The sequence below is a fragment of the Balaenoptera physalus genome (genome assembly GCF_965194825.1).
Source record: "Balaenoptera physalus genome assembly, chromosome: 12".
NCBI classification, from domain to species: Eukaryota; Metazoa; Chordata; class Mammalia; order Artiodactyla; family Balaenopteridae; genus Balaenoptera; species Balaenoptera physalus.
The window spans coordinates 75,000,309-75,021,093 of NC_138897.1; the positions used below are offsets into that span (position 1 = coordinate 75,000,309).

Consider the following 20,785-nt stretch of genomic DNA (forward strand, 5'->3'; position numbering starts at 1 on the left):
AGTGAGGGAGTGATTTTTTTTCTTTAAACTAGTTTTTGAGGAGGTGTAGCTTCTGATGTAACCATTCTGGTGTTAAAAGTTATATTGTTGCATGCCTCCTTTTTATATGAAGGTAAAACTTGGGATCCTCTAGAGTTTATCTTGTTCTCCTGTTAGTTTTAGGATGATGATCATATATTTGAAATGACAGCCTACAGTTAAGGGAAATTTGTAGTCATGGGAACATGCAAAGTATCTTTGCCAAATCAGATGATCTTGACCTCATTAGCTGGCACTTTGTTCAAATTTTCTGTTTAACTGGCTCAGGTTGTTTTAGTTTGGTGTTGAAAGATAAGAGGTACTCATTTGGACCTGTGTTGTCCTGTAGGTCCTCTCAATACCGTTTTTTGGGGGTTTTTAAAATATATTTATTTATTTTTGGCTGTGTTGGGTCTTCATTGCTGCGTGTGGGCTTTCTCTAGTTATGGCGAGCGGGGGCTTCTCTTGTTGCGGAGCACGGGCTCTAGGCACACGGGCTTCAGTAATTGTGGCGCACGGGCTTCAGTAGTTGTGGCGCACGGGCTTAGTTGCTCTGCGGCATGTGGGATCTTCCCAGACCAGGGCTCGAACCCGTGTCCCCTGCATTGGCAGGCGGATTCTTAACCACTGTGCCACCAGGAAAGTCCCTCAGTACAGTTTTTAAAATTCATCTTCCTGCCACCTGCATGCCTTCCCCCCTTTTTTCCTTTCTCCTTGTAAACGTTGGCGTCACACTATTTTCTCTCCTTGTTTTCTCTAGATTACAGTACATACAGCCAAGCTGCAGCCCAGCAGGGGTAAGTCAGACTTACAGCAGTACCTTGGGTGTGATTGGTTGTTTTTTAGGGTACAGAGCCTCCTTTTTTTTTTTTTTTTTTTTTTGATTTATCAATTTCCCCCCTCCTTTCCTTTTAATTAATTTATTTATTTATTTTTGGGTGTGTTGGGTCTTCGTTTCTGTGCGAGGGCTTTCTCCAGTCCCAGCGAGCGGGGTCCACTCTTCATCGCGGTGCGCGGGCCTCTCACTGTCGCGGCCTCTCTTGTTGCGGAGCACGGGCTCCAGACGCGCAGGCTCAGTAGTCGTGGCTCACGGGCCTAGCCGCTTACAGAGCCTCCTTTAATTGTAGAGGATTTAGTAATGGAATCTGGATTTCTATATTCAGTTCTTGCATTTAATTTCTCTTACAGCTACAGTGCTTACACCGCCCAGCCCACTCAAGGATATGCACAGACCACCCAGGTAATCTTTAAGATAATTATTTGTGGCTGCATTCCCAAGTAAAATATTTCCATCAGCCATTGAAACAATAGCTAGCATGAATCTTTTTCAGAAATTAGGTAGTAGAAGAGTATAATGTGCTTGTAATCATAAAATACACAGGCGTTTAAACTTTCACAGTGGGAGTGCCATTGTAATGAAACCATCCACAAACTGGGAGTTGCTAGCTAGCTCTCCTTTCCTTCCTAGTATGGTTTCTCAAGTTAGGTGTTTTGCTCCATGCTTGTTCCTTCTACATATTTTGTGTTTAAATTTATTTAATTTAATCATACAACAGTTCTGCAGAGGAAGGTGATATTATGACATTTTGCAGATGAAAAATTGCAGTGCATAGATATTACACCATTCGCCACTGGTCACACAGTAAGTGATGGGTTAGCTCTTATGGCTGCCTAACTATAGGGCTTTTGAGCTCTTTCTAGTACATGAGTCTATTCTAAAGTCTAGGCCAACAGATACTAGAAATTAGCCACCTAGTGTTCTCAGTATTATCTCAAATTCTGAAATGGTCTGTGGCATAAAATGGATATAGTAGCTCTGCCATGGAAACATTATAGGACAGGCAGAATGTGATGTCTCTAGCTGATCTTACATAACTGGTCATTCACGTCTAGAATGTGATCTTGCTAATATCTGAAAAAACAGTTCATTCCTTGCCAGGTTTTAAGTATTACTGATGTCCAGGTTCAAAAGACAGCACTCTTGCTGTCTTAAGAATATATGCAGTGTTCTTGTTCATTTTCTTTGAAGTGGTATGATAATTTTTAAAATTTTGTCTCAAGCTGAAAATACAGTTTTCAAAATCGTCTGACAGATTTTAGTCCCATTTTCATTTTCGTTGTTCATTTTATCTTCCTAGCATTTGTTTCCATTTGCTAAAACTGCTACACTAAGTGCTGGCGATTATACACTTGTTCCCTCATTGTTAATCATTTGAGGGCATCTTGTTAATCTCCTGTATCGTTAAATTGTGGTTTCGCCTGATTATCTCAGGAACTTTTTTGTAGTTTATGAAAATATGAGTGGATTAGATAAGGGGAAACAAGCATTCATGATACTGCGATCACTTGTCTGTTTTTTTAAAATCTTTTTATTAGCATATTTTTGACTTTGTTTTTCCAATTTAGGAACTTAGAAGTCAGTCCATTTTATTGCTAAAATACAAGATTCACATATGAAATCCTTAAATCCATTTTCTTTGAGCAGGCATATGGGCAACAAAGTTACGGAACCTATGGACAGCCAACTGATGTCAGCTATACCCAGGCTCAGACCACTGCAACCTATGGGCAGACCGCCTATGCAACTTCTTATGGACAGCCTCCCACTGGTAAGACTCTAGAGAGACTTTGGGGTTACATTAGCTAGGGTGTTTGCTAAGAAGCTTGTTACTTGTGCTCTTGCGTGTATATTCTGGTTGATACCTTGGCGTTTGGGAATCCTTTATTCTTAGGAGGAGCTGGGGGTTTTTGTTTTGTTTTTTTCCTTTTCCTTATATTCTCCTTGAGGGATCTCTAATAGAATGTGGGTGGGATAAATTCCAAGGGAAAAAATAACTTTTCCTTCTAACTATTTTATACAGTGTATTGAGTAATCTCACGACAAAATGGAGAATATATAAGAGATTGTGCTAATGCTAATACTGGGAAAGAATGAGCCTTCTTAAACTGAGCTGCTTAAAAATCAAACTGATTTTCACATCTGTTTGCTTCATCTGATAGTGTGCCCTCTACTTTTTGTTTTGTGCTTTCCACAGTAGAAGGGACCAGTACAGGTTTGACTATCCTGCTCATTCTTGCATGGGAATTGCTTTCCATCTTGTCTAGCCCTGTAATGTTAACCCTTTAGGTGTTTTCATTTGTTTAACCCTCAAACTTTCTAACATCACACACAATAAGGTGCTAATGGAAAACTGCTTCAGGTGCCATTCGCAGATCCATGTCCCTTTTCTTTATGTGATTTTGGGAAAGGTTTCGCTTTGTTTTATTTTACATTATTTTGTGTCAAGCCTTAATAATAGTTGCTCACCTTCTCAAAGGTATTTCAGGTGACTGCTCCCCAGCTGATTTCCCCCTATTCCCTGAAGGCTAGAGTGCATGATTAGATTTATTCAGAGGAACAGATTGCCACCTTGCATGTATTATGTTTGTCTGTTGGTTGGCTTCCAGTCCAGACACATTTTATTTTCTGTTTAAGTGTTAATGAATTATTTTAATTCATAGTATGTCTTAAATATATATGTAACAGCATTCCAGGGAGCAAAAAAGAAAAATTATTTTAAGAATTAGAATAAATTGTATCCTAATACTGGGGTTGAAAGTGGAGCCTGTGAAAATTTTACAATAACTTTTTTATGTTTGGTGCTGTGTGACATTTCAGGATCCCTACCTTAAAGATGTAAAAACTTTTATTTTTCAAACTGTCTTTAATCCCCAAGTTATATATGATCTATCAGAGTCATTAGTAGGGAGAAACCCACCTGTAATTTATCTCACTTCGTGACAATGTCCTGGATTTGATGGGAAGTATTTCCTAATCTATCTCATTAATGCATATCATTGAATAGGATGGGAAATGTTTAAACTTTCTGTGGGTGTTGGCAACTGTAGGAAAAGCTGGAACTGAGACTCTGCAGTTTGTATTTTTAGCACAGAATTTTGAAATTGTGAGATGAACTTTACATATTCAAGCTATTATGTTTTTAATGAGGTGTAATTGACATATATAACATTAGTTTCAGGTGTACAACATGATTCAATATTTGTGTATGTTGTGAAATCACCACAGTAAGTCTAGTTAACATGAATCACCACACATACTTTTGATGAGAGCTTTTAGGATCGTCTCTCTTAGCAACTTTCAAATATACAATACAGTATTGCTAACTGTAGTCATCATGCTGCAGATTACATCCCCATGACTGATTTATTATAACTAGATGTTTTGTATGTTTTTGACCTTAACTTATTTTAAAAATAAGTATCATCTGAAGTAATACAGCTTAGATCTAGCCTTTGGAGCCTTTGGATCATTTTATAAGAACATGATAAAGTCATTTATAGGAAATACAGTAGCCTTCTAGATTCTGTGGAGCCATGTTTTTGCTTTATAGTTTATGGAAGTTTATGTAGTTTATGTAGTTTACCCTTCATATCTCCCCAAATTCTTCCATCAACTTTTGGAGTGTAGGAACTAAAATTAAACCTAGTGAGCAAATTGAGGCTGAACCAAACCAAGCAGGACCCTGACAGTAGTAAGTAGGTTCAGGAACACTTAATACTTTTTTCCTTACCTCATACTGCCTTTACACATAAAAGTCATTGGATAGGGCTTCCCTGGTGGCGCAGTGGTTAAGAATCTGCCTGCCAGTGCAGGGGACATGGGTTCGACCCCTGGTCCGGGAAGATCCCACATGCCGCGGAGCAACGAAGCCCATGTGCCGCAACTACTGAGCCTGTGCTCTAGAGCCCACGAGCCACAACTACTGAGCCCACGCGCCGCATCTAAAGCCCGCGCGCTCTAGAGCCCATGCTCTACAACAAGAGAAGCCACCACGGTGAGAAGCCCGCGCACCACAACGAAGAGTAGCCCCTGCTCGCTGCAACTAGAGAAAGCCCGCACACAGCAACGAAGACCCAACACAGCCAAAACTAATAAATAAATAAATAAAAATAAATAAATTTATTTTTTAAAAAGTCATTGGATAATTATTGGAAGAAATATAAAAAGACACTTCTAGAATATTTTAAAATTAAGCTTCATGAGATGGGAGCTATATAAATCTCAACTCATTAATTGGAATAGAAATCTTAGACTTTATTTTTTATCATTGAACAAAAATTCTGGTTGGTTTGTGTGATGTTTCTTACTACCTTTTTCCTTAAATTTATCAACACATAGTAGATATGTTGTCTTTTTGCTGTTGGTCTTTTTTACTGTCATTAAATCATTTTGCTCTTTTAATTTTTGCTCATTTTGATTGGCTGCTTGTGTGGGTACTACAATTAATTAAAAGATTATTAATTTTAAAAAAAGATTATTAATTAACCCAGTGTCTGTTAGTGTAATCTTAAGCACTGCAAGGCTCTGTTGCTGGATACTTTTATGACACGAGTTATTGCCCTTGTCACTTTTTTTTGTTGTTGTTGTTTTTTAATTGTTCTTATAAATCTTTTTTTTTTAAATTGTATTTATTTATTTTTGGCTGCATTGGGTCTTTGTTGCTGCCCGCGGGCTTTCTCTAGTTGGCGTAGGCGGGGGCTACTCTTCATTCCGGTGCGTGGGCTTCTCATTGCGGTGGCTTCTTTTGTTGCGGAGCACGGGCTTCAGTAGTTGTGGCTCGCGGGCTCTAGAGCACAGGCTCAATAGATGTGGCGCACGGGCTTCGTTGCTCTGCGGCATGTAGGATCTTCCCGGACCGGGGCTTGAACCCGTGTCCCCTGCATTGGCAGGTGGATTCTTAACCACTGTGCCACCAGGGAAGTCCTCTTCTTGTAAATCTTATAGATGGCCTGTCATGTAGGGAAAAAAAAAAAAATCTGTGTAGGAGTAACAGAGTAGGTGGAATTAGATTCCAGTTAAATAAATGAGTGCTTTATGTGGTTGACATTAGGATTCTGCAAAGAACTTTTAAATTAAATAAACAGTTCAGATGAATAACATGCCAGCTTGAAAAACTTCCAGTGCTTGGGGCCCCCTGTTCTGTGAAATACGCTTTCATATACACTTCAGCCCAACATATTTGAGAAGGAAATATGTGTATAATTAATTTCAGAATTTCCCTAAAATGTTTGAGATGGAGAAGAAAGTATTATACTCTGTGCTACAAAAGATGACACTTTAGATTGTACCAAGGGAAGTTGGTATTTGTTTTTGGCTGTTGGTATTTGTTGGTATTTGGCTAAGTTGGTATTTGTATTTATTTTTGTGTATATAGTGAGGACACTTTATTCTAACTGAAGTTTAAGTACTGAAACATTTTTACTTTAGTGAGATTTGGGTTTTTCTTTGATGGACATAAATGCTGACAGCTAGACCCAACTTTTTATTGCATGGCTTAACTTGTGCTCGTTGACCATGAGGGAGGAGTAGGAGGGAGGGAAGCCAAGCACCAGGAAAGGTTATAATACTTCTTATAGGAAAGGGACGCAAGTTAGGAGCTGCAGGTCCAGGGGTGGGAGTTGTCACATTCCAAGCCCAAGTTCCAGGTGAAAGGGCATGGATCCCGGGAATTCCCTGGCAGCTCAGTGGTTAGGACTCCAGGGCCTGGGTTCAGTCCCTGGTCAGGGAACTAAGATCTTGCAAGCCGAGCAGTACGGCAAAAAAAGAAAGAAAAGAAAGGGCATGGATCCTGCCTGGTTTGGCAGAGGCAGGAACTAGGGAAAGAGCCTAGCTTGGTCTCTGCACACCTGTGACAGCAGGTCTGTAATATTTGGTTAGGGAAATAGCAAGGGGGCTGCAGAGTCCATCTCCAGTATTGCTGAGCAGGAAAAAGACTCATTTGCTCACGGTGGGTAAATAAGGGAAATGGGGTGGGTAATTTGATGACGGGCTTAGAATCTCAAATGGTTTTATTATGTGAAAAACATTTACCTTTTCAATGTTTATTTTGGGAATGTTAACTTTAATTTAAAATAATTTATCAGAAAAGTTAAATAGGGAAAACCTTTGTTGGTCATATGTACGTAAGCAAATATAATTTGTAGTATGTGTTTATTACGAATGTCCCACTTCAAATCTTAGTGCTGGTTACAAGCATTTTCTTAGTTGTTTGTTACCCGAAACAAAATTAGCAGTTCTTAGAGTGTTTAATCAATTGTTAACATCTCACTGAAAATTAAACACATGTTCTCTGCAATTTCCAGTTTCCTTAAACGTGAACTGCCCATGATGCTTGGGGCTGAAAGCAAATAATTCCAAATGATAGGTTTTAATGCTAAAACTTGTACCTGGATCATTATTTTATAGCTACTTAAAGATGTTGTGTCATTTGCCTTTTACTTCCCTTTCTGGGACATTTTATTCCTGTTGGAGTATAGAATTAGTGAAAGCAGACTTGTCCCCTATTGAATGCTTTCGAGGTGGGGGCAAAGGGAGCCCTTTTTTCTATACCAGCACTTTCTATGGCCTACTCTCTTTCCTCCTTTCTTTTAGGTGTGGTTTAGAGCAAAAGAGACAGTGCTTTGCTGAAAACTGAGTATTTTCAGAGAACTTAGGCTTTAAATATTGGTTTGTTGCTATTTTTACTGAAGGGGAAATATTTAAAGGAGCTAAATATCATGATGGTTGAAAGTAGGTGGTTTACAGATTGTCTTGTTAATGAGTGTCTGGGCAGGTCTCTGAAGAGCCAGAAATCTGACATAGCTCTCCTTTATTCCAGGATATTCTACTCCAACTGCCCCCCAGGCATACAGTCAGCCTGTCCAGGGGTACGGCACTGGTGCTTATGATACCACCACTGCTACAGTCACTACTACCCAGGCCTCCTATGCAGCTCAGTCTGCATATGGCACTCAGCCTGCTTATCCAGCCTATGGGCAGCAGCCAGCAGCCACCGCGCCTGCAAGGTAAGGCCCCCTCACCTACTCCGAACGCAGCAACCTCAGGCTTTCAGAAAAGAGAGCAAGCCTCACTTAGAATGTATGACTTGGTTCCTTTGTAATGCTTACTCACATACTTAGGTGTTAACTAATTGTTCTTCACCAGGTACAGTCACACCACAAACAGTACTCTTCATTTAGTAGAGAAATGGTGCCATCCAGGGGCCAAAATGAGGAATGTCACTGAGTGGGGTTGTCTAGTTTCAGAAGAGTGGACTTTCCTGTAGGAGGAAGCTGTTGTATTTACTTTGCTAAACCCAGAAGAAAATTGAGTGTGGTTTCCTCACAACAGAACAACTGATAGAATTGTACTTTGATGCTTTTACCTTTGGTTTTATTGACCCTGTAAATGGATAACACCTTTCTCTTTGGGAAAAACACTGTAGTTCACAGTTGGGGTAGGGGGTAGAATCATGTGGTTCAAGAAATAGTCACACGATCCAGTTGTCAGTAAAGGGTATATCCATATCCAGAAGTCAAACGTTGGTGACATGATTTTCTCTGTATTATGTATTGGCTTGGTAATCTAAATATCCCAGGCAAGTATAAATTCTTAACTGGGTGCCCTGCTATAGGGTGAATATTTGAGCAAAGTTCACACTCCGTCACACCATTGTAAAGCAATTATACTCCAATAAAGATGTTTAAAAAAAAAAAAAAAGTTCATACTCCGTGACTGATTAGCAAGTAAACAGTATTAATTATGACTTAACAGAAGATTTCAGGTCTTTGCTTTAGGCAATGCACTTAGGTGGCTTCTGCATACAGTCTTGAAGGAACATTGAATTGTGGTTTGAAAGAAGACTTTTTAGGGAGTAAACAAGAGATCAACTTGTAACCTAGACTTTTTGTCTGCTGTAGAGGTAAGAAATTAGCTCTGGCAAACACTCATGAGATTACTTCTAAAATGCACAGTGAGTAATCAGAGCTACTTGGTAGTTTACCTCTTCTAGACAGCCTGTGCAGTGGTTAGTGTTAAGCTGTTTCCTGTAGGGTCCCAATTCAGTTGACCTAGAGTGTTCTCAGATGTTTGGAAGTCCCATTTGATGCTCCATTGCAACAGTATATCCAAGCCATAGCTGGGGGGTGGGGGTATATTACTAATTGGTCTTTGAATAAATCATCCTTTTTGGTTCCTTTTTCTTAATTTTTCGATCCTTAACACTTTATAACAGCTGTCTTGTGATCAGTGATAGCTAGTCCCTTTTCCCCTGGAAAGAGGGGGCTTGTGACCCGTTTCAGCTCTTTGGAGAAACCAGTGCTTCCACATCCTCCCTGGTCTGCCTGCTGATTCTTGGGCTTTGCTTAAAATAGCATATGCTCATTTCGCTACAACCCTGTTATAAACTGTTAAGGTAAAGGGATTATAGAAACCTCTTTTTTTTCCTTGGGATTAAGATTGGTTTTCGTCCCTTAACAAGGATGTTTTCCAGTTCACCTGAGCGTGAGAGGAGTGTGTGTGTTTGTCTGTCTCCATCCCTATGTGTGTCCCTGCCCTACTCTGGTATTTCCATTATGGAGACTGAGGCAGGGTTAGATTAATTTATGGCAGTTCAAGTTAGGAAATGTTTTTTTCAGGTCTGTTCTTAATAGATGAGAAACATAAAAAGAAACATAAACCCACAGATTGTCCAAACTTATAAATGCCATGGACTTATGTAAATGTTACTCTGACCCAGAATTTGCATTATTGTTAAAGTTTCTTGTTTGTCTTTAATGGTCCTTTTTGAGAAAAGGCATTTTCTTCCCGAACAAACCACCTCCCCTCCCACATCTCTTAAATGGGCAGCACAAAGTATTGTAACTGCCTTTTGTAGCTGCTGATATGGAATGAATGGAGCATGTTGATGTCTCTTCTGTGGATGAGATGAAGTCTCCCCCATCTTTAGTGTTGTCTTCCAGCAGAAACAGTTGGACTGACATTGGGTTTTGATGTAGTTCACTTTGCAATTGTATATATTTCCAAGCTCAATACTAACATTGCTTATTGCTCATAGATTGTAGAGTTCTTACCCAAGAGTTTTGTGGTTGAGAAAAAAGAAGTCTCACTTTTTTATTTCTCCTTTTAGACCGCAGGATGGTAACAAACCCGCTGAGACTAGTCAACCTCAATCTAGCACAGGGGGTTACAACCAGCCCAGCCTAGGATATGGACAGAGTAACTACAGTTATCCCCAGGTACCTGGGAGCTACCCCATGCAGCCAGTCACAGCACCACCATCCTATCCTCCTACCAGGTCAGTCTTCTCATTTCTTGTTCTTGTGGCCAGTGAGCTAGTAGAATAACAAAACAGATTTTTTTCAGGCTGACCAGCTTGCTTCTGCTTCCTCAGGTGGGCTACGTTATCTGACTCTCCCAGTGATAAGCCTGACCACATATTGTACATTAAAACCTCAGTCCTAAGTTCTGATAGCAGTGCCTGACAGTCAAAAACTCTTCTCTAAATACGTTTTTATCACTCTAGGTTTTTTCTTTTAATTCTTTTCTTTTAGTTTATTCAGATGAGAAACAATGAAAGCAGGTAAACAGAACCATAGAAGCCACATTCTCCCATGCATTCGAGCTGGGTAAAGTGCAGGGCATTATTTTTTCGAAAAAAGAAAGTTCACCTTAATCATTTTATATTTAAAGGTTCATTCATGCACCAGGCTTTTTTTTTAAAAAAATACATTTATTTATTTATTTATGGCCGCATTGGGTCTTCGTTGCTGCGCGCGGGCTTTCTCTCTAGTTGCAGCGAGTGAGGGCCACTCTTCGTTGCAGTGTGTGGGCTTCTCATTGCAGTGGCTTCTATTGTTGCGGAGCACGGGCTCAAGGCGTGCAGGCTTCAGTAGTTGTAGCACACAGGCTCAGTAGTTGTGGCTCGTGGGCTCTAGAGCGCAGGCTCAGTAGTTGTGGAGCACGGGCTTAGTTGCTCCATGACATGTGGGATCTTCCCGGACCAGGGATCAAACCTGTGTCCCCTGCATTGGCAGGCAGACTCCTAACCACTGGGCCACCAGGGAAGTCCATGCACCAGCCTTTTAACGGTTAGGCCAAGGCCCCTCCTTTTGACTAAGACTTTACTTGTTCTGTATTTTGTCGTACATTAACCACACCAGCAGCTACAATGTCCAGTTTTGGTTTCTTTAAAGTAGAGGAAGAACTGCAAGTTCTCACATTTAATTTGATGCAAGTTTTCAAATGAATTGTCTGAATTGTGTCCTAAAGTGTTAACTTAGTTTTGGTAGAATTAACAGTTCCCCTTTTTGTACTCATTTCATTGGTTTATACATTAAAGTACAGCAGACATGAGCAGGCTTATGAGCAAATACAGCTGACTGGTAAGTGTCTCTGTTCAGCTTGGAGCAGCAGTGGGCAGGGCTCTAGCAGTTCTTCCACAGGGCCCACCCACAGCTGTCATGCTGAGAGCACTTAATCTGGCTAGTGGAATAGGTGCACTTGGTGTGAAGAGAGGCCTTTGAATACTTACTGCTGTGGTGAGGGAGGTGGTGATACTTAAAATTGTTGTTCTTAGAATTAAAATTGTAAAATGTGTTGTCTTTTTGGTTTTTCATTATCATGGTTCATCCAGAGTTTAATACCAGTTCTTTCAAGCTTTATTTCTGTGTAAGAATGTATCTTTGTTTAGTTTCCCTGCCCTGTAGTTGACATGTGTGAAGATGAATATCAATGTAATAACTCATCTTTCATACAACGCCTTGATACTGACATTTCCTTGTCCATCTTTTCTTTATTAATGCCCAGATTTTGTAGATGATCAGGCATATCTGAAAGTTTGAAACTGTATACATACCAAAGCAATTTGAAACTTAGACTTATCCTCAAGAGAAAAATGGCCAAACACACACCAAGTGGCCTTTTAGCTTCAGAAAAATTGTCATCACTCAAGGGAATTATCGGAGGCAGCCTTAGAACTGAATACCGCACTTAACTGCCTCATTTTTCTCAGTGCCTTTTTGCTGGGGCAACCTTCCCTGGCAGCACATCTGCCTATTTTTCCCTTAATACAGGAAGCACCTAAACTCCCGAATTTGCCTTGAATTTGGTTGAGAATAACTATTGTTTTAATGAGGGTGGGGGTAAAGGAGATGCTCTAGGGTTGTACATTTTATAGATGGGTTGTTTTTAATAATATCCTCTCCCTTCCATTCAGAGCTTTATTCTGAATACAAAAATACTTGCTTATTTTAAATTCATTGTATGTTAATATGTAGAAAGTAACTGCATTTTTAAGGATTTCTATGCCATGTACTATTAATGTCTCATGTTTAGGGGACTAGAAGAAATAACAAGTCTCTCCTTTCTAACAAGCTCTTTTTTTTTTTTTTTTTTTTTTTTTACTTTCAGCTATTCTTCTACACAGCCGACTAGTTATGATCAGAGCAGTTACTCCCAGCAGAACACCTATGGGCAGCCGAGCAGCTATGGACAACAGAGTAGCTATGGTCAACAAAGCAGCTATGGGCAGCAGCCGCCCACTAGTTACCCCCCCCAAACTGGATCCTACAGCCAGGCTCCAAGTCAATATAGCCAACAGAGCAGCAGCTACGGGCAGCAGAGTGAGTTGCTAAGAGAGAAAACCAAATAAGAATGGTTATGTTTGGAGTTTCTGAAATGGGGAAATGCTCTTTACTATTGTGTACTTTTGAACTCCAGGATGCATCTTGAAGGTATCATATCCTGGCTAATATCCTGGCTTTTCTCCAATTTAATTGTTATTAGTATGCCTTACAAGAAAAGAGAGTTTGTAACTGACCAGAGAAAACGTTGTAGACTGCCAGCCCTGCTCTCTTTGGGGAGGTTATATGCAGTGAGTGAAGCCAGCATTTCTTATGGCCTGCCCACCCCAGCTTATTAAGAGAGAGTGAGCAGGTAGCTATTGAAGACTACTGCAATTTTGATAGTTAACAAAATGCTATGTTTTGTTTTTGTTTACATTCATAAAACAAACAAAAAAAAGTTTCACAGAATGCTTACAGTTTTATGTGGAAAAGCAACCAAAAACTCAAAAAACTGTCTTCACAGTTTAATCTCTACCTGGATTGTTGTTGTCTTTTAACTAAATTCCATTCTGAGTATGTCTCATTATGACAATGAGATGAGTAGTGCTACTTGATGGAGACTACCCCTTAGCAACCCCCAAGAAACCTGGCTCCATTTTTGTTTCTTGAGTGTGGTTTAAAGAAGCAACTTTTTAAAGACATCTTAGGATACAGAACCCTGTAAACTGTTGACCAGAGTCCTTTTTTTGTTTGGGAGTGGTCTATTCTAGACGAACTATATGAGGTTACTTCAGCCTTAATGAGCCAGCTGTTCTTGTTGAACTTTAAAAAGCCCGCTGATCAGGGGTGCTTAATCAGGTGTAAAGAAGATGGTACCTTGGTTTGTGCCTTGCAGTTGAGAATTCTATGATTCCAGGAGAAAGTACAACAGGCAGTGGTGTAAATGCTGGTCCACGGCTTACAGATGTGACTCTTTCCTCAGGTTCATTCCGACAGGACCACCCCAGTAGCATGGGTGTTTATGGGCAGGAGTCTGGAGGATTTTCCGGACCAGGAGAGAACCGGAGCATGAGTGGCCCTGATAACCGGGGCAGGGGAAGAGGGGGATTTGATCGTGGAGGCATGAGCAGAGGTGGGCGGGGAGGAGGACGCGGTGGAATGGGGTAAGAGCAAACCTTTTCTCCTTTTACCTAATTTTGTTTCATCCATAGGATTTTCAATGGCAAGAAGGGACTGAAAGACATAAGAAATTTATTTCTGCATTTCCATGGATAATCTGATGAGCCCAAGCCATCTTCCAAAACATGGAAATGTCATCTCTGTGGCATATCTATAGAGGCAGTTTGCTTTTTTCAGTGCCAATCTACTTGGTTGGGATGGGGAGAACAAAGAATGGTTTTGAAACTAGAGCTTTCAGTTCCCTTCATGGTTTCCAGAGGTCAAAAGCCTCTGTGGGTAATAGACTTGGGATGGAACACACACAACTCTTATAACAACCCTAGGTATTTAACTAATTGCTTCTGAATGGTTGTCTTGAAATACCTGGTATATATACTGCAAAAAAGGAATGCAGCTGTCTTCCACAATGTTTGTCCCCAACTTCTTTTTGTACTCGGAACTGTTGAACATAATGATGAAGATCTTGGTCCCATAACCCTTGAACTATGGCCTGAGGTGCACCTGGTACACAAGAAGTCCAATAGCTTTTTGAAGAGTAACGTATATAATTATGGGATCACTCTTCCCATTGGAGATTTTGAGAAGTCTAAATCGGTTTGACCATTTTAATTTATGGCACAATCTGGTTTAGAAAACTTTGTTTAGATCAGTAACATAACCCTGCTACTTGTGCCTGCCCTTCCCCTCCCTTCTCCCATACCCTCTTCCCTTTCTGGTGTCTATACTTTGATGAAGGTGAGGTATAATGTTGGTTAACATAATCCAGAAGGCTTAGTTCTGTGTGTGTTCTGTCCCTATATAAATAGTTAAAAAGTTATGCAGAATGTTAATGTAAGTATAAATTGGATTTGGTGCCACTGTAGGTTCAAGGAAAAACTGAATAGAATTTCTTTAGAAATGTAGTTCAAGATTAAATACATTAAAAAGTTGGTCTTTATTTTTTACATTAGCAGTCTGTTTACTATTGAACAATACTGGTTTAAAATACTGTTTTGCATATTCTGCATAACTTAAAAAGTCTTCGGTGAAATCTTTATTGGAAGAAAGTCATTTTACAAGATGCAAAAACTTATGAATAATTTGGTATAAAGTAAAATTAATATTCTGATTTGAAGAATGTCATTCCATTATAAAGGTTTCACCTTCTTTATGGATGTTTTAAGTAGATGTAGACACTTGAAATCACTATCATCACGTTTCCAATCACCTAGAATCCTTAGTATTTTTTGATTGCAAAACCAATTTCAAGTTTATTCATTTTAATTCTCCAGAAGTAATAATTCTACTAATTTTGCTAGACTTTGCTAGTAGAGGGGTTCCCTCTTTCTGGGTGAGAAGTCTCTCCTGAAGCCATAGAAAACATCATGGCTTTCCTCATAGGTTTTTCAACAGACTGTGAAGCAGTCGGTTGGATCCTTTGGGGACAGGACAAGGGCTTTCCCCTCTCCCTTCTTTTTTATTGTGGTGTGGTGATGGTTTTCAGTGTCTTCTGCAGGTAAGGCACTCAATGTTGTTAACATGCCCTTTTTCATTGCCTCAGTATTTTGATATTTTCGTTGGCTGTTAAACGTGGAAACTTTTTAACATGCTTTGTCGCATTTATATGCTACAGGTTACAAAGTGAGAGCCTTGTATACACTTCAATACTTAAAAAGTACCCGTACTCAGTACTCAGCCGGCAGCATAATGAAAAGTGGGACTAGACACGGTGTCCATATGGAGAGGAAAAATATACATAGAATATTTTTAACAAAATGTATTCATTGTATAAATGGAATCCTTCTGTAACTTTGGTAACTGCATACTTGTTGTTTGGTAATGAACCAGAGGAGGTATAATACTCTAGAATTGTGTAACATTAAAGTGTAAACTTTTGTGTTTAAAGAGAGAGAACATTTTATGGTGTGTACTTTTAAAAAGGAAACAAAGCTGCATGCAACAGCTTGAAATTGTATATTCAGGTATTAAAGGTGCAATACTGGTTAGAAAAAGCTCAGGGCCTCCCACTGAGGAGCTGCCTTTATTTAATTTTTTAAAAAACAAAAAGGCCCAATTCATATTTCTTCCCCCTTTAAGATGTGTAAGGCGGTGATTTTATACTGCCATTGTCATTGTTTTCAACTGATATGTCTATAAAGTTGCACCCCCAGTCCGTGGAGCCTTGGTATTTGTTGTAAATTCTCCTTTCACAGCGATTGTTAAACCCATTAGTGCCCTGAAATGTATGGCTTTATGCTGAAGATCGGCTGGATGCGTCCTCTGGTGTGTGTTGTAGGCCTTTACTTTGGTGTCTCCTGCTTTATTATACTGTGACTTGTTAGGAAGCCCGGGGCCTCACTTGGCTCTCCCCTGGGAGAGGTTGAGGGTGCACCTTTATGAACATGAAAAGATTCATCACAGCAGTTACCCCAGCTTGCTACTTCTCTCCACACCAAGCTCTCCCTGTTTTTCAGCTGACGGGGTGGGTGTTTGGGATGTATTTTTTCCCCCAGTTTGCCAAGTATTGCACTATTAATACCAGCCCCCTGAAATGAAAGGAACCAACCACAGTGGTGTGTACAATCAGACGAGCAAGGTTGTATATAAAGGAAATTTGAGCGAGCTGCCCTGAAGAAAGGCATAGTGACAAGATGAGAGAGATGCATTGTTTGGAGATGTGTTTAGCCAGTGCCCTTCTTCCCCACGAGCCCCCCCAAGGCTCAGAGCGGTACTGGCTTTTAAAGGGAAAGGCCTTCATTTCTTCGTTTATCCCCCCAGCAGCGCTGGAGAGCGAGGTGGCTTCAATAAGCCTGGTGGTAAGTTTTTGAGTATTACCATGGATAGTGTTTAAAAAAAATACCGTCAGTTTTTAGAAAACTATAATTTTATATTAGTTTCATAAGCGGTTTAAAAATGATCTATACAAAAGAGACTAATGGGTACTGCCGGCATTGTCTTAGGGGTAATAAGGTTAACCTATGGTTACAAAACGAAGGGTAACTTGAAGTATTGAGCAGCTGCTTCTGTAATATGGGGGAGAATACAGTTTTAAAATTTGGTTTATTTGGAGGAAAAAATTTGACTTAAATTTAACACTAATTTGGCACATAAGCATTGAGAGTGTATTTGGTTAATGGTTTAAAAGCAAACCAGCAAAGAAAAAGCAAACCCTAGCAAACCTTTCACAAATGTTAAAGGGGCACTGCTCCATTTTAGCAGTGCGGGTCATTTTGAATTTAATGAAGCCCCATCAAATGGTGGTGTAGTAGATAGCTATGTGTGTTTGTAAGGTTTGTAGCTTGCAAGACGTGCACTAACGGTATTTTATATGATCTTTCCTGGTTGGCAGGACCCATGGACGAAGGACCAGATCTTGATTTAGGTAATTCCGAATTCCTGTTTTTTATATTGTGCTTTATAAATGAATAGCACAGAAGCAAGTGCGTGTTGGGGTTCAACAGCCTGGTAAATCAATGGGATACTCTTGCTGTCAAGAGCAGTTTGGGGCTTCCTTTATCATGAGTGACTACTCATAACCACCTTAAACAAAAATAAAGTAAACCAAGAGTTCCGTGTCATTCTTATTAGTAAGGTTGGTAGTTCTTTTAGCTTTGTGATGAATACCAGTGGGCAGTAGTGACCATTGGTTAATAAGCCCTTATGGATACATGACAATAACTCCCTTTGTCTACTTTTCTCTGGAAGGCCCACCTGTAGATCCAGATGAAGACTGTGACAACAGTGCAATTTATGTGCAAGGATTAAGTGACAATGTGACTCTAGATGATCTGGCAGACTTCTTTAAGCAGTGTGGAGTTGTCAAGGTAAGTAAAAGCGTGACCATGTGATTTGGCAGATCTTTCAACCACAGAGCATTTTAAAGAGAATTGACGAGAGTTTCTGAAGTTGCTTGACTTTTCCTTCTGGACTGTCCATATTGTGGTTTGCTCCTTAAAATACAAAAAGCAAAAAACAAAAATTTTTTATAGAAAAGAAAAGCTAAACATCATTAAGCATACTTGATAACTCAGGGTCATTTTTATAATTATCATGTTAATTGTAAGACTACTTAACGTGAACATTACTTATTGTGAAATATAGAATATGACATAGTTTTAAAAATAATGAACACTTACGTATCCATATCCTAGCATAGGAAGTACGGCTTTATGAGTACCTTTGAAGTACCTGGTATATGTCTTCCCTTCCCAGTTTTACCCCTTCTCTCAACTCCCATCCTGAAATTTATCATTCCCTTTCTTTACTTTATAGATGTGTCCTCAGTAATATTTTGTTTTACATAATTTTGAAGAGTATTTATTAAACACTACTGTAAGGCAGTATACTGGGAACAAACAGATAAGAACCCTTGGAGTTTACATATAGTGGGGAACATACTGTAAAAAGGAATATAGTTGTGCTATGTTCAGTGATCGTGATTGTTAGGGAGGAAAACAAATACAGCAAGATAGAACAGGGATAAAATGAGGAACAGAGCCACTAGGAGCAGGGAAATAATTTCAGAATAGTGGAGGGAATAGTGAGGCAGGAGCTTGCCTGGCAAACTCAAAGAAGCTAGTGTGGCTAGAACGGTTTGGTCTGAGCTGCTGTAATGGTGGTGGGGTTATTAATTAGATGAGGAAAACTAAGAGAAACTGGGATTTTGAGAAGTGGGGGGGGGGGGTCCCTAGGTCAAAATTTCAAAAGTCTGGGCATCTTGTATTTCATTCATAAATATATCACAAGTTATTCGTAAATTCTCTTAACAGGCTGCTTCTAACTTTTTAGTTTATAAGCCATGCTCCATTGAATGTCCTTGTACCTATCTCCTGGTGTGCTAGTTTCTCTATTGTGTATATAGTTGATTCTTGTTATTCATGGTAGTTAAGTTCTATAAAATCACTATAAACACTGAATTAGTGAATGCTGAGCCACTGTCCCTGGGGGAAGTATGTACACATATACACATACACATCTCATATATTATAATCATAAATTCTAAAAAAATTCATCCTGATAGATCCTACTCACTTTATTTTACAAAGAAAAAAAGATTCAGAAATGAGACTTGCCCAAGTTGGTATTCATATTCATCCATTTAGTCCCAGAGCCAGAGCTTCTTACAGAACACTGCCCCATCCTCCCGGTCTCTGTCCTCTGGTCATTTCTAGAGAGAGCTAGAATGAGAGGGGAGAGCGTCATCTTGTTCCTTCTCAGCTGGGAACATGTGCATCTGGCAACATGTGTTTCACGCTCTGTGCATGTCTGCAAGTAACCACAAAAAGTGCCACAAGTATTGATTTTGGTAGGCAAAATACTGATGAGTAGGCAGATTTGCAAATCTGAATCCACGGATAATGAGAACCCACTATGCCCAGGTGTAGAACTGCTGGTTCTTACGATGTGTACAGTGTTTAACCTCAAAATAACTGTCTGGCTGACCAGCTTAGACTCCCACTGGCACTCTGACTGCACACCTGCCACACCCTCACTGGGAATCACCTTTTTTTTTAACTTTCACTAATCCGGTAGAAGAAAATGGAAATGTAATTTAATTTGCTTTTCCCTGATCATTAATAATGTTATAATGGCACACTATCTTCTTTGAAATACCTGTTTGTGTTTTGTATGCATTTTTCATTGGGTTGTTTGTCCTTTGTTGATTTATTAGTGGTTCTTTATGGTCTGAATGCTGATTCTTGTCTTTGTTGCAAATACAGGTCTCCCAGCTTGTGGCTCACTTTTTTCTTTTTTTGGCCGTGCCACACAGCTTGCGGGATCCTAGTTCCCCGACCAGGGATTGAACCTGTGCCCTCAGCAGTGAAAGGGCAGAGTCCTAACCACTGGACCGCCAGGGAATTCCCTGTGGCCCACTTACTCATTTTTTTTTTGATGAGTAGAAGTTCTTAATTTTACTGTAGTTGAACTTAGAGGTCATTACCTTACTGGTTTGTGTATTTTTTTCCATTTGCAAGACCTTTTATTCCGCAACATCTTTTGAAAGAGCCATCTTCTCCCTGGTGGTATATAATGCTTTCACATAGAAAGTACACCTCTACCTGGAGCTGTTTCTTGGCTGTTTTGTATACTTGGTTAATTTGCGTGATCCTATGCTAGTAGCACTGCTAATTACTCTGTGCTCAATATTGATACCTAGTAAGGCAAATTCTTCCATTTTATTCTTTTTCTTCAGAAATGTTTTGTTGTTTACTCCTTGCTCTTCTGTATATATACATACGTTTTAGAACCAGTTTATGAAGTTCCTTAAAAAACCCCAATTGGGGGAATTCCCTAGCCGTCCAGTGGTTAGGACTCCACACTTCCACTGCAGGGGGCACTCATTTGATCCCTAGTCAGGGAACTAAGATCCCATATGCTGTGCAGAGCGGCAAAAAAACCCACAAAAATCTATTGGATGTTTACTGAACCTGTAAGAATTTTATTTATTTATTTTGGCTGCATCGGGTCTTCATTGCTGCACGTGAGGGCTCAGTAGTTGTGGCACACGGGGTTACTTGCTCCATGGCATGTGGGATCTTCCTGGAGCAGGGATCGAACCCGTGTTCCCTTCATTGGCAGGCGGATTCTTAACCACTGCGGGGAAGTCACCGAATCTATAAGAATTTGAGGAGAATTGATATTTTTATAGTACTGAGTAGTTCCCCGCCCCCCACTCCCCATTAACATTGTATTTCTCCATTTATTAGGTCTTTGGTGAAGCCAATCTCCTTAAAAGTTTTGCAGATCTTTATTTTATTTTTAGATTTATTTTTTAGTTAATGGTCTATTTTGAATGGCATTTTCTGATTCAGCGATTTTGGTAAATCTTAAATCATATAAGGAGATTTCTCTCTATACTTGTGATTTATATGTTGTTTATTTGGGTATGTGGGGTTTATTTGTAGTTAAGAAAGCAGTGTTTACTATCAAAGTTTTGTAAAATTACAGATTTTAAACTGACATACCCCATCATTCATACCACTATTTCGCCACATTTCCTTTCAGTGTTTATGTGAAACATAGGTATCAGCATATATATATATATATATATATATAATTTATTTATAAATGCAGATGAGAGTTTGATCATATGCAAAAAACACATAAAGCCATATTCTTGTGCAGTGTGGCTCTTGAATTCAAGCCACTTGCATCTGGTGTTGAGCTGAAAAACTAGTCACCTGTTCTGTCTCTGGAGGAAAAACTGGCTGTGTTGAACTTGAGA

At 39.6% G+C, this 20,785-nt stretch overlaps 1 protein-coding gene across 8 annotated transcripts in view; it reads left to right on the forward strand.

Annotated features, from left to right (window-relative positions):
• EWSR1 (EWS RNA binding protein 1) overlaps positions 1-20,785 on the forward strand; it is a gene marked incomplete at its 3' end in the record, with an annotated part of 28,524 nt that overhangs the window by 3,612 nt on the left and 4,127 nt on the right. For 2 of the 8 annotated variants that reach the window (XM_082417763.1, XM_082417768.1), the window contains exons 2-12: positions 779-815; positions 1,207-1,258; positions 2,504-2,627; positions 3,054-3,071; positions 7,677-7,863; positions 9,966-10,133; positions 12,248-12,459; positions 13,385-13,565; positions 16,339-16,376; positions 16,910-16,942; positions 17,266-17,384. In XM_082417763.1, coding sequence (XP_082273889.1) covers positions 779-815; positions 1,207-1,258; positions 2,504-2,627; positions 3,054-3,071; positions 7,677-7,863; positions 9,966-10,133; positions 12,248-12,459; positions 13,385-13,565; positions 16,339-16,376; positions 16,910-16,942; positions 17,266-17,384 — 1,169 coding nt within the window. Of the gene's footprint in view, positions 1-778; positions 816-1,206; positions 1,259-2,503; positions 2,628-3,053; positions 3,072-7,676; positions 7,864-9,965; positions 10,134-12,247; positions 12,460-13,384; positions 13,570-16,338; positions 16,377-16,909; positions 16,943-17,265; positions 17,385-20,785 lie in introns of those variants that run through there. The other 6 variants (XM_082417764.1, XM_082417765.1, XM_082417766.1 and 3 more) reach the window with 6 other exon arrangements.